Source organism: Pinus tabuliformis, chromosome J, assembly GCF_031772625.1.
Source record: "Pinus tabuliformis cultivar Carrire ecotype Pingquan chromosome J, CPIR1, whole genome shotgun sequence".
NCBI classification, from domain to species: domain Eukaryota; kingdom Viridiplantae; phylum Streptophyta; class Pinopsida; order Pinales; family Pinaceae; genus Pinus; species Pinus tabuliformis.
The window spans coordinates 346,694,392-346,706,481 of record NC_142295.1 but is presented as its reverse complement, the minus strand read 5'-3'; the positions used below and the strand labels follow the sequence as shown (position 1 = coordinate 346,706,481).

The 12,090-nt window shown below is 35.8% G+C and overlaps 1 protein-coding gene across 1 annotated transcript; it reads left to right on the top strand.

Annotated features, from left to right (window-relative positions):
- The first annotated feature begins 846 nt into the window (after positions 1 to 846).
- Positions 847 to 1,768, top strand: LOC149227161 (uncharacterized). The gene is made up of 2 exons (XM_089375436.1): positions 847 to 1,083; positions 1,164 to 1,768. Exons 1-2 carry the CDS (start codon positions 970 to 972, stop codon positions 1,704 to 1,706), a joined length of 657 nt encoding a protein of 218 aa, XP_089231562.1. The 5' UTR covers positions 847 to 969; the 3' UTR covers positions 1,707 to 1,768.
- The last annotated feature ends 10,322 nt before the right edge of the window (positions 1,769 to 12,090 follow it).

Genomic DNA, 12,090 nt, shown 5'->3' with positions numbered 1-12,090 from the left:
TTTATTAAAAATAAATACAACCTAACAAACTCTCTAACACACTACAACGCTTGATAAACATTTACTAAGCATATAGGACCATATTCCATTGAAATCAATCTAAATCCTTAATTAAAAAAAAATCAACAAAAAAGAATTAATTTTAAATGAGCCGAAAGTATAGACATCAATTTTTTTTTTTTTTTAAATAATTTGTGATTTTTTAGATTTATTTATTGAACTGTTCTCTAACGTTTTTTTGTTTTGAAAAAATAAATAGATTATGTATGGTAGATTAATTGATTGTGGGAGGTCAGACTTTAGATTTAAATTTCATTTAGAGAGTTTGCGTTTTCTCATCCATTTATTTTTGCTTATTTGTCGGAATTTTTGAAATTTACAACTAGTTCATCGGAAAGATAATTTCATAGGTTAAAAAAATGATTTTTTAATAAAATAAATGAATAAGTAGCCATAAAGGAAACTTAAAGCTATGCCTCATACTAAAGCAAAGTTCAAGTTCACCTCCTCGTTTAGGTAAGGTATATATGCTTCAACGCACCAACCCAAAGTTCTCTAGTTTCCTAATAATAATTTAAATGATTATGTCGAAAATAATAAATGTAAAAAAATAATAAGATTTTGGTGAGTACCAAGAATTTACTTGTGGAGCATTTCAACGGCCGAGAACGAATCTCGCTTTCAATACTCAATCCGTGGGAGGATAAGCGGGCGATTTCCAACCGTCGGATCAACTGCATGGCGGAAAAATGAGCCGGTGACCTGCCGCCCGCCCAAGGGCGGTGATCATCTCCAGGTACCCTCGTCTTCCCCTGTATATATAAGCAGCAATGACAATCCATTTTCCATCATCGGAACGTTATTTTTTCGATATTTGCCTCCTCACTTTCGATTTGTCTGCCGAGATCTCGATTTTTCGTTTCTTGGTATCATTTATTTTTTTGTTGAGCAATTTGGTGGTATAAACAAATGGCTTCAGCTGAGACAACTGCAAAGCCTGTAGTTAACAATGTTGACAAAGAAAAGAAGCTGAGGGCTTCCAAGGGATCGAAGCCGTCACCTTCTCATCCTACATATCTTCAGGTTTCCATTCTTGCCCTCTGATTATTTTTTTATTGTATTTAGAACGCAGGGGTTTCATTTTTTTCATTTTTATTTCGCAGATGATCACGGAAGCGATTACTTCTTTGAAGGAGAGGACCGGTTCCAGCCAGTATGCCATAGCAGCCTATATAGGCAACAAGTACCAGTCTCAACTCCCTGCCAATTTCAAGAAGCTGCTAACAGTTCAGCTGAGAAATCTTGCCAGATCTGGCAAGCTTACCAAGGTCAAGAACTCTTTCAAACTTTCGGAAGAGTTGAAGAAGCCAGTGAAGCCGAAGGCTGCCAGGCCTGTAAAGCCAAAATCCCTGGCCAACAAGCCTGCAGCTAAGCCCAAGCCGGCGCCTGGGCCCAAGAAGGTCCCGAAGCCTGCTAAAACCCCTGCCAAAGTAACCGAGGTTCTTAAGGTCTCTAAGCCGAAGCCTGCAGCGTCCACTGAAAAGGTAGAGAAGGCAGCAGCGCCTGTTAAGAAGGGCGCAACTGTCGAGAAAGAAGCTCCCGCAAAGAAGCTTGCTGTCGCCAAGAAGCCTGCCAAGGCTGTAAAGAGGGCGGCTCCTTTGAAGCCCAAGAAAGCGGTGCCTGCTGCAAAGAAGGCCAAGAAATGAGATCGGACGGTCATATTTCTAAATGTAAATTAGTTTGATATTTGAAAGCTTGCAGGGCCTGTTGTTGCAGGGCCTGTTGTTGCGATAGAGGTCTCTTCTCTTTTTTATGATCAGTGTTTTTTTTTTTTTTTTTTTGAACAGGGGAATCTGTACTCGTGTATTTTAGTAGGAAATTCAGTGTTTAACTTCTTTTCTTGATTATAATTCTTTCTGGTCTTGATGTATTTAGTGGAAACCAATGGCATGATTTCTTATTATTATTATAATAATTATAAAGTTGGTTAATGGTTTTTAATGGTTTTCTGTGGGTTGAAGACTTATAATTTCTGTATTAATTTAACACTAATCATTTTGCAAAGGGATCTTGTAATTTCTGTATTGATTCAACACTAATCATTATGCAAAGGGCTGTTTGCAGAGCATGGCTATAAATTTGGATTTTTTTGGATTGTGTATTTTATTTGATTTAGCTTTGTACATAGTATATTATAAACTAAATTGCTAATTGTCTTTGAAGGTGAAAGAATAGTGATTTTTGAACCTGCAAAGAGTATGTTATAATACTTATGTATATGTATTTCATCCTTGTAATATATATGAAAAAAGAGAGAAGTTTTTTGAAAATACTATGTTTTATGCCGAAAGTCTCTTGAATGTGAAATGGTTAAGAGTTTTTTTTAACAATGTGAGAAAACAAGATTTGCTTGTTTCAGTGAATTTTTTCTCTTTATTATGGCAAAGTAAAATTGTCATTGTTAATTGAAAAGAAAGTTTTAGGTGAGTGCAATGTTTTTTGGAATAAGGGAAAATTAAGGTGATGTTTGTAATTTGTAAAGCAAAAAATTTTTGAAGTAAAAGAGGAATGTTAGCCAATATTTTTAGAAAATATTTGTTTTTAAAGTTTTTTAGACAAATTTTGTAAGATATAATATGTCATACAAAAAAATGGGATGAGATGTGATATATAACAAAATTGAAATTTTGAAAATATGAAAAATTACAGATAAAAACTTTTGAATGATGCACAATGTTGAAGGGAAAAGAAAATGGTGGCTAAAATGTCATGAAGTATAAAATATTATAAAGAGAATTTCTATTCCAAGGTTGGAAGAAAGGAAATTTGTGTATTTTATTAAAAATGAAATGCTTGAACATATTGAGAATGAGTCCCCACCAACTTGTTGGGTGTGGAGCTTGATTATATTCTTCATTTAGAGGTCTTGTTTCAACCGAGTGTATACCCCAGGAAAACTGTACACCTCTTCATGTAGGGGGGCTTGGCAAGCTTTGGGTTCCCCTCAACTTGTGCTTGTTACATAAAGTTTATTAGCTTTTAACAAAACCATTAGTGAATTTTTAAGGATCCTTCCTAAGTTACCTATTACCTTGGAAGGTAAAATTCTCTTTATTGATTTTATGGTAGCCCAAGGTCCCTTAGATTTTAGTTTGCTCTTTGGGCGAGATTATGTCTATGCCATGAAAGTTGTCATATCGACACTCTTTTGTGTGATGTCCTTCCCTCACAATGGAAACATTGTGATGATTGATCAACTTTCATAGGTTGTTCTTGCTTCGACTTCCAGTCATTCAACACCCTTGAATGTTTCCTATATGGAAGTGGTACATACCCTGCCACAACTTAATTATATGGCAACTTGTCCAATGTTTTTAGTTACAGATGCAAGCGAGCCTTTCACAATTTGCTTGACTTCTTTTGACTTAGATCCAATAATTGACATGGTCAAAACTTCAATGGGGATATTTGAATACAATTTTCTTATTCCTATTGATCCCCTTGACATGTGTTCCTTCCAAAGAACTGTTCTTCCATTTGATGAAGACCTTTTGGAAGCCATGATCAAGGGGCGTCTCTTATGTGTGTTTCTTCCATATGGAAGCCATGAACAAGTGCATGAGGATAGTTCTTTTACTGTGTCAACCTCGTTAAAAAATGAAACATGGTCTCATGAGGATAGTTCTTTTACTTTGTCAACTTTGTTAAAAAATGAAACAACATTCCATGAGGATGGTTCTTTTATTGTGTCAACCTCATTAAAAAATGAAATAACTCTTTTTGAGGATAATTATTTTATTGTGTCAGCCTCGTTAAAAAATGAAAGACTCTTTGAGGATAGTTTGTTAAAAAATGAAAGACTCTTTGAGGATAGTTTTTTTATTGTGTCAGCCTCGTTAAAAAATGAAACAACATGCTTCTTTTATTGTGTCAACCTTGTTAAAAAATGAAATAACTCTTTTTGAGGATAGTTATTTTACTGTGTTAGCCTCGTTAAAAAATGAAAGACTTTTTGAGGATAGCTTTTTACTGTGTCAACCTCGTTAAAAAATGAAACAACTCTTCATGATCATAGTTCTTTTTCTGTGTCAAACTCATTAAAAAGTAAAATAAATCCTCCCCTATTTGAGTTGAGTCTTTAACTAGATCTCATAAATGTTAATTCGAGTCTTTTTGATCTTGTAAACAAGGCTTCATTTCATTAGTAACTTGTAATCTACTTAGGTGAATGAAATGAGTTTTGGGGGGATTTTCCCTTGCATTCATTATGCTGGGGGCATGAAAAATTATTTCAAGCACAATTTTCTTTGTTTCAAGCTTGTGTAAAAATGAAACCACCTTCAAGCAATTTTTTCTTATTTTCAAGTTTGTGTAAAAACGAAACTTATCTTGAGTCCATTTCGGTTATTATTTTCAAGACTCGTTAAACTCAAGAAAATCCCGTGCTCCTTATGCTATATTTTCATGCTCTTAAAATGCACATGAAAATACCAAGTTCTTTTTGTCTTTTCTTGCTCGTTAATTAAATTGAAAGTTGGTAAGATGAGTATATTTTTATCACTTTTTCGAACTTGTTAAAACTTACGAAAAGTGAAACCATAGATTCCTCTTTTAAAGCCCTTTTTAGACTCAAATAAGGAAAAAGCACTTGATTGTTTGAACTTGTAAAAGTAAATGAACAATTGTCCACTCATTACAAGTTTACTCCTTTTATGGACTGAACTGGACTATTTATGAAAAAGGTATATGTTGACTGATTATGGTCAATAGAGTTTTCGCGCTCGAGAGACTAAATATACGAAAAAGAACATGATGAAGTTTTCTTATGTTTTTCTTCTGACTCCCAAAAATTGAAAAACACATAGCTCTACTTTCTCTGAGTTCGTTAAAATTTTACGGTGAAAGAGTTGAATGAGTTTCCTTTGTGTCTTTTTCAGACTCTTAAAAGAAAACGACATTGAGTTACTCTTTTACTGGACTCGTAAAAATTAAATAGTATAGGACTCTTTTTGTATTCAAGCTTCTGTGATCCATAATGAATTAAGCAAAGTCTTTCGGTAGAAATCAAATAGGACTCGTTAAACATAACAAGATCGAACCACTCCTTAGGGTTCGTTAAAAATACTAAGATGGACGTATCTAAAGGATGAGCTTATAGGACAAGCATATGTTATCCTTCTCAAGCTTGTAAAGAATAAAGAGGTACTTGCTTGTAATGGTGGGGGAAAATTGAGAAGAAAAGTTTGTTTCTTGTATTTCAGGCAATATGTTGTTTTTGAACATGACACTCTGTCACATATCTGTTCGGGTTGGAGAATCCATTTGTCTCATAGTTAATCGAACCTTATTGAAAGTCTTAAGTTAGTTTTGGGTATTATCGTTTAGTTAAATGATGCCAAGTCATTTTGTTGTGTTGCCAATATGTTCAAGAGAAGTTTAAACCTTAGTTCAAATTACCTTGCAATTTAGAGCCTTCAATCACGTCAACCATCCCCAAGTTAATCCTTGCAAACTATTTTCCAAAACTTGAACTCAATATCTAGGAAGTTGATATAGAAACCTTCAGTACCTTGAGGTCTGCATCCCTTAATGACAAGTTTCTCACCTTCGACAACATGTCCTCATCATTGGCATTTGATCAAACCTTGAACTCATGTTTATTCGAGCCTAACCTCATTTTTGATGGAACTAATTCCCATTCTTCAAGGAGCCCTCATCCATATTTTAGTGGATCTCATCCTTGGATTAAGGATCTCAAAACTACTCCCTTTTGGCCTATTAATCAAGCCATAGGTGGGGGAGTTGAGGGAGGTTGCTAAGAGTAATTTTATGTTGAGGGAATCAGGTTGGAGAGCTTATCATTCTTGGAGAGGATTGAGATCAATGGGAGGAGCTTCACAACATCAAGGCACATGTTTTGTTGCTCCTTTATGTTTATGAAATTAATACAAACAAGCATTTCTTCTTAGTACATTGTTTAATGGATTAATTAATGAATTTCATGGATGGTTTATGTTATTTATATTTCTCCATTGGAATGATGTTTATTACCAGTCTCCTTGATCACTAGTTTGAATTATTGAATCATTTATGCTGCATATGCCTTTGATCCTTTGTTGTTTCCATGTGTGTAGGTTTTGATTCAAGCATGGAGGAGCTACACTGAAGCACAAAGGGGGGATCTTCATCAAACATGTCGTAATAAGGTATGAATTTCCTTTTCCCACCTTGTTAGCTTATGATTCAAGAAAATATAGTTTCAGGGAAGGAATTAGCTTGATTGTTTGTTTGTTACTAGTTTCCTTTAGGATCTAGGGAGATTGCTTATGTCCGCACTTGCAATTTATCCACCTAACAAGTGATTGAGGCTCATCATACTCAATCTGATCTTTAAATTCTAACGACAATCCATTGAAAAATCTCTAAACTTTGGTTTTTTCATCCTTAAGATACGGTACATACCATAGAAACTCCAGTAACTTGGTCGTATACTCCTCATCTATCATCGACCCTATATTTAGCTTATAGAATTCCTTAGATTTTTTGTCGTAGTACATCTCTGACAAATATTTCTTCCTGAAAAGTCTCTTGAATTCATGCCAACTCAACTCCACAGTCCTAATGTCTCTAACCTGCTTCACATCTTCCCACCAGATGTCTGATTTCTCTTTGAGACCGAAGGTAGCTATTTTGGTCTTCATGTTCTCTGTGTAATCATGCATCTCAAAGAAATTCTTCATCCCACTTAACCATGCCTCTACATCTTTTGGTTTTTTGAAATCTCCATCAAAGGTAGGTGGCTTGGATTTCTTGAACTCATCTAGAAAATATCCCTTGTTACTCCTCTTGTAAGGATGATAATGATGATGCCCATGGCACCTGTCAGAACTAAAACTAAAATAGAACCTGTGTCCATCACTTCTATCTGGTGTATCCAAGAACTTGCCATCTTTGATCGTGTCATCTCTATTCGACTTGTTCCCACCATGAGATCTACTACCATATGCCCCATTAGTCCTATCATCTTAACCATGGCTGATCCTAAGCGGTCCCTGTCTCTACAAGTATGAAAAAACTCTGAAGGATAACTGCATTAACCTCTGCTTGTTTCTCTTGTGCTAGAATGTTTTTTTCATTATCTGCTTTGCAACTTCTTATTTACGCCTTAAAACTTCTCAATGTGTCTGTTAAGTCAGAAGAGTGCCTACCACCATGCTGCTCATCCGATCCATAGGGAGAGTCTTATGAACTGTAGTCTACCATCTTGATACTCATATTTGATCTTCTTCTTGCAAGTATACTATGTCAGCTTAAACCAAAACATAACATAATCAACATACCTTAGTATAGTTCAGAGGAGGATATCTCGTCTGCAAGATCAACCAAATTAGCGCAATACATGTATAAACATAATCATAGCATTATATAAACATCATCTCGACCATCATCTAGTTACCATGGATAACTATACTAACCACATACCATGACCTCATGCACGACAACTATAACCATGTCAATGTATGCATAATGACGTATAGACACTGACATGAGTAATAAATGCATAATCGACATGCACTCACGGCAAAATACATCCAACAACAACACCATCAACTTTCACATGATGACACAAATGAAACAATTCCTACACAACAAGTACATAGACCACAAGCATAAAGAACACATATGAAATCGACATGTATGCATGACCAACACATTTCGCCCATCCAATCTAAGGGGTAAACCATGCTTTGCTACCACTCTGTAACATCCTCCTCCCAAATTCTGTGCCACTTTTTCAGGGCTAGGTCTCAAGCATGTGACCAAAACTTCATGATTAATTTCTAGAAGTGATAAATAACAATGAATTAAAGCTACTAATGCAAACATTGGTACAAGGACTTGACCTGACCCCTACTAGCCATGTCAAACATATCACAAATATGTAATTTATAGGTCATAACCATAGATCTGAGCATAAGGGTCTCATGCTTATCTGAGAATCGTCAAGAAAAATTGATGCCTTATCACAATACCTGCATTATCATCTATTAGGTCATATAATCGTTAAAATTTCATGTACTAATCAAATCATGATGAGAGCCATAACCAAACTCTTTCATGAACCATGCTTATAATCAACACATAACTAGCAGAATAACAATCATAAAACAACCATTAAAGCCACACATTAACAAGTACATTTACACATAAAATACAAGAGGAAAAGAGCTCTTATTGAATTTGCAAAAGCCAACCAAGCTAGGGACTTCCACGTACCACCCGACCATAGATTGGGCTGAACCAAATATTTCTTTCAGCCAATCACCCCCATGCCATATTCCAAGCATGAATGTGGGACTCACAACAGAACCAATGAAGGCTTCCTCGAGCTTTACCATATATCCACCAAGGGATTCCTAGGCCTGAAACCCTCATCAATACAACCAAGATTTACCACAATCCCACCGGATCACTAGGCCCTAAACAAGCATGGATGTCTCCGGATATCTCCACTTAAATCGTGAGGAATTTTTCTGTCTCCACCTCTAGGCTTTATCGTATATCCCTGCATTCATCGTTCGAGGATTCCTATTCCCAACGAGGCTTCACCCTCTATCCTTTACCATATATCCTACCATTCATCGGTCTAGGATTCCTACGCCTAACGAGGGCATACAAATTCAGGCTTTACCACAATCCCGCCTTCACTGGTCCATGGATTCTTAGGCCTTGTGTTTCTCCCCTGAGATCACCCCACTCAGTTTCAAAAACCATCTGGCAATCCAGCTCAACCAAAACAAGAGAGTGCCATCACACCATGACTATCCAGAAATGTAAAGGCAAGGTTGAAAACCACTGTCACACCTAGAAAAACCCATGCCAACGACAACAAGAGAACCAAATACGCACATTCATGTACCATGCATGATAAAACTAACAAGGAAATCATACATGCAACTCGATACCTGCAAGTAATCTCGCTGTAATCACTTGATCGATCTCTTCCTCGCTATATCCCTACTTCCCTTTTCTTTCTTGTCCTTCCTTTACTTTCCTTCCTCTAATTCTAGAGTGCTCCAGGAATTCTCTAAGTGTCCAAGAGTATGAGAGAGAGAGAATAGATAAAGAGCTCCAAAATTGAACTAAAAAAAGGTTGTGAACTGATTCTTAGAAGCCTTTTTATCAATGAGGTCTATTATATTTTATTCAATCTCCATTATTTTCCTTAATTTTCCTCCTCACATGCAACCTGAGACCTTTCACCTTCCTTTTCTCCCACTTTCCAATATTTTCATAAATAAAATGTTAATTAATGCCATTTTTCCTTTCCAAAGCCTTTGTGATTTCCTTTGCCAATTTCCTTAGCCATAATAAACCAAATGAACACCCACATTAGGATGTTTGCCCAACATTCAGCTTGGGATACATGTTCCATGACCTTGGTTATTATTTTTCCTTTATTAACTTTATTACATGGATTTTTGCCCACGGTTGTTACATTATTGGTGCTAGATAACTACTTTATGTACAATAAAACTCAGTAGTCGAAAGAATGAAATATTTGTTAGATTCTAAAGACATCAATCTAGTCCTTTTTCGTATACACATTGAAGAGCACTAAAGGAGGAATACTTTTAGGGGACTGTTGAACAAAAAAACTTCTCTTTGTGTTGTATAGAGCTACTCTATCTTTAAAAATATTTATAGTAAAATACTTGTTGAGAAACTTTCTTTTATGACATAAAGATGGGCTCTAAGTTGTTCTTGTAATACCGCTTCACCTTGGTGGTGTTATAACTTAGGCAGGGAGTGGCATGTTATAGAAAGGTTAAGCACAACATAACCTCAATTTTTCAGAATCGAGATACTAGAAAAACAAGTGTACTTTCTCTAATTTTTGTGTATAGATTTAAAATTGTAGAATGATGAGTACAATGATTTCATTATTATTATTATTTTAAATATTGTAGATGATGATGAACAAATGATGACTACTAAGAGTTTTCCAATTGAAAATTTTAAAATTTGAGTATTTTTCTTGCAGATGAATGTTGTGTTTCCTAAACCATTTTTCATGAATGTTGTGTTTCCTAGACCATTTTTCTTTGTGTTTAAACGCATGATTTTTAGTGTACACTGTTTTGGATGAGTTGGAAAGATTCCTTGATGTAAAATACATGCCTTTCTTAGATTTGTAGAGTTGCTATAGAACCATTAGGGTGTTGTTATGAAATGCTTATAGATTTTGATTTGTTTATAATTCAAAATATATGATCTGGTAAATGTGACTTTCAGCCAAGAAGAAGAAGAAGAAGAAGAAGAAGATACATACATACATACATACATACATACATACATACATACATACATACATATATATATATATATATATATATTGAGATGAACACATTCACCAAAATCTTGGATACCAAGGTTGTACTTTAAAAAATATAGGTTGTTTAACAAATGTATAGAGTTTGCTACGAAACCATCAAGGTGTTGTTACAAAACACCTATAGATGTTGAAATTTTTATTTTTTTATTTTTTTTATTTTTAATTCAAAATATGATCTTGGTAGATGTGATTTTTGGTAGACATGTACTTTATATTTAGGTGGACACATCTACCAAAAATTTCAGATACCCAAATTGTAGTTTAAAAGATATAGGTTAGTTATTAGACCTATAACATCTGCTACAAATCCATCGAGGTGTTGCTAGAGAATTCTTGTAATTGTTGATTTGTTTATAAATCTCTGGACCAATACAAATTTTTGTGTACTTAATCCTTCCGTTAATATTGCCACATTATTAAGTATTGATATTGTAATGTTCAAAATACATATTATTTATTAGATGTTATAGATTCTCTATAAAAGTTATTATGAATTTACAAATCCACAATTGGTATAAATTTACTGTATATGTTGTTTAAAATCTATATTAAATCTAGAGCATCCTTGAGAGAGTAAATAAGTCCTCTACTTAGTATATTAGTAAACTCCATGTGATTATTTGAAATGAGTCTAATTTATAAGTGTGATCATCATTTAATTGTGCATATAGAATATATTTTGAATCTTAGTTTATAATTGAGTCAAAATGTTAAAATATGGTTAGCGTGCATTCATGAGTTTTATTACCAAACTATTTTATTATATTTTTGAAAATAATTTATATTAAAAATATCTAATACATACCACTATTAATAATGCATTTTTTTTTGGCTGCGGCTCTAAGAGAACAGGCTAGGCCTCGGCTCTGCTATCCCCTTAGACCGGCTCCTCGCGCTTCCTGCAGACAACGCGCGAGCCCGCACTCTGCTGCCTAGCTCACTGCGGGCGTGTCCGCACGGAGCTCCTCCCCACCCTGTGGTCGGTCTGATCCATGGAGGGTTGAGCTGCTCCTTGATCATTTTTGGCAGGCTCCCCTTTGGGCTTGCGTCCATGGAGGTGCTGGGCACGCCCCAGACGCCTATTTCCCCTCCCCCTCTGCCGATCTCATCAGCTGAGGCTTTTAACCGGCTCTTGGAAGGACTCCCAAAGAAGAAGAATGTCGAAGATGCGAAATTCGTCAAGAAACCGGATGATATTCTAGAGATCTCTCTTCCTCTGGAAACCCCGATTCAGGTTGCATTGTCTTTTTCCGAGCGAGCTCTTATCGGCTAGTTCACTAGACTATGGCCATCCCCCAAAACCACTGAGAGCTGGGTCAACAGAAACTGGGCGCCGTTGATCAAAGAAAGTGTGACCTCTTACTTTCTGGGGCGAGGATTCTTCCTCTTCGAATTCACTTCAAAGGACGACAAAGATCTGATCTTTCGAAATGGCCCCTACTTCATGGGCCCTCAGGGTCTGTACCTGAATAAATGGACTCCGGACTTCGATCCAGTAGTAGATGTACCCAAAGCTGTCCCAGTGTGGGTCAGACTTCAAAACCTCCCAGTGCATTGCTGGAACTGGGATTCTTTGATGCACATTGGAAATGCCCTGGGGAAATTCATAGATCGAGCGAATAACAAGGACCAATATGATTGTGCCAGGATCTGCGTAGAGGTAGATCTGGAGGTGGGACTTCCAGAGGCCATCA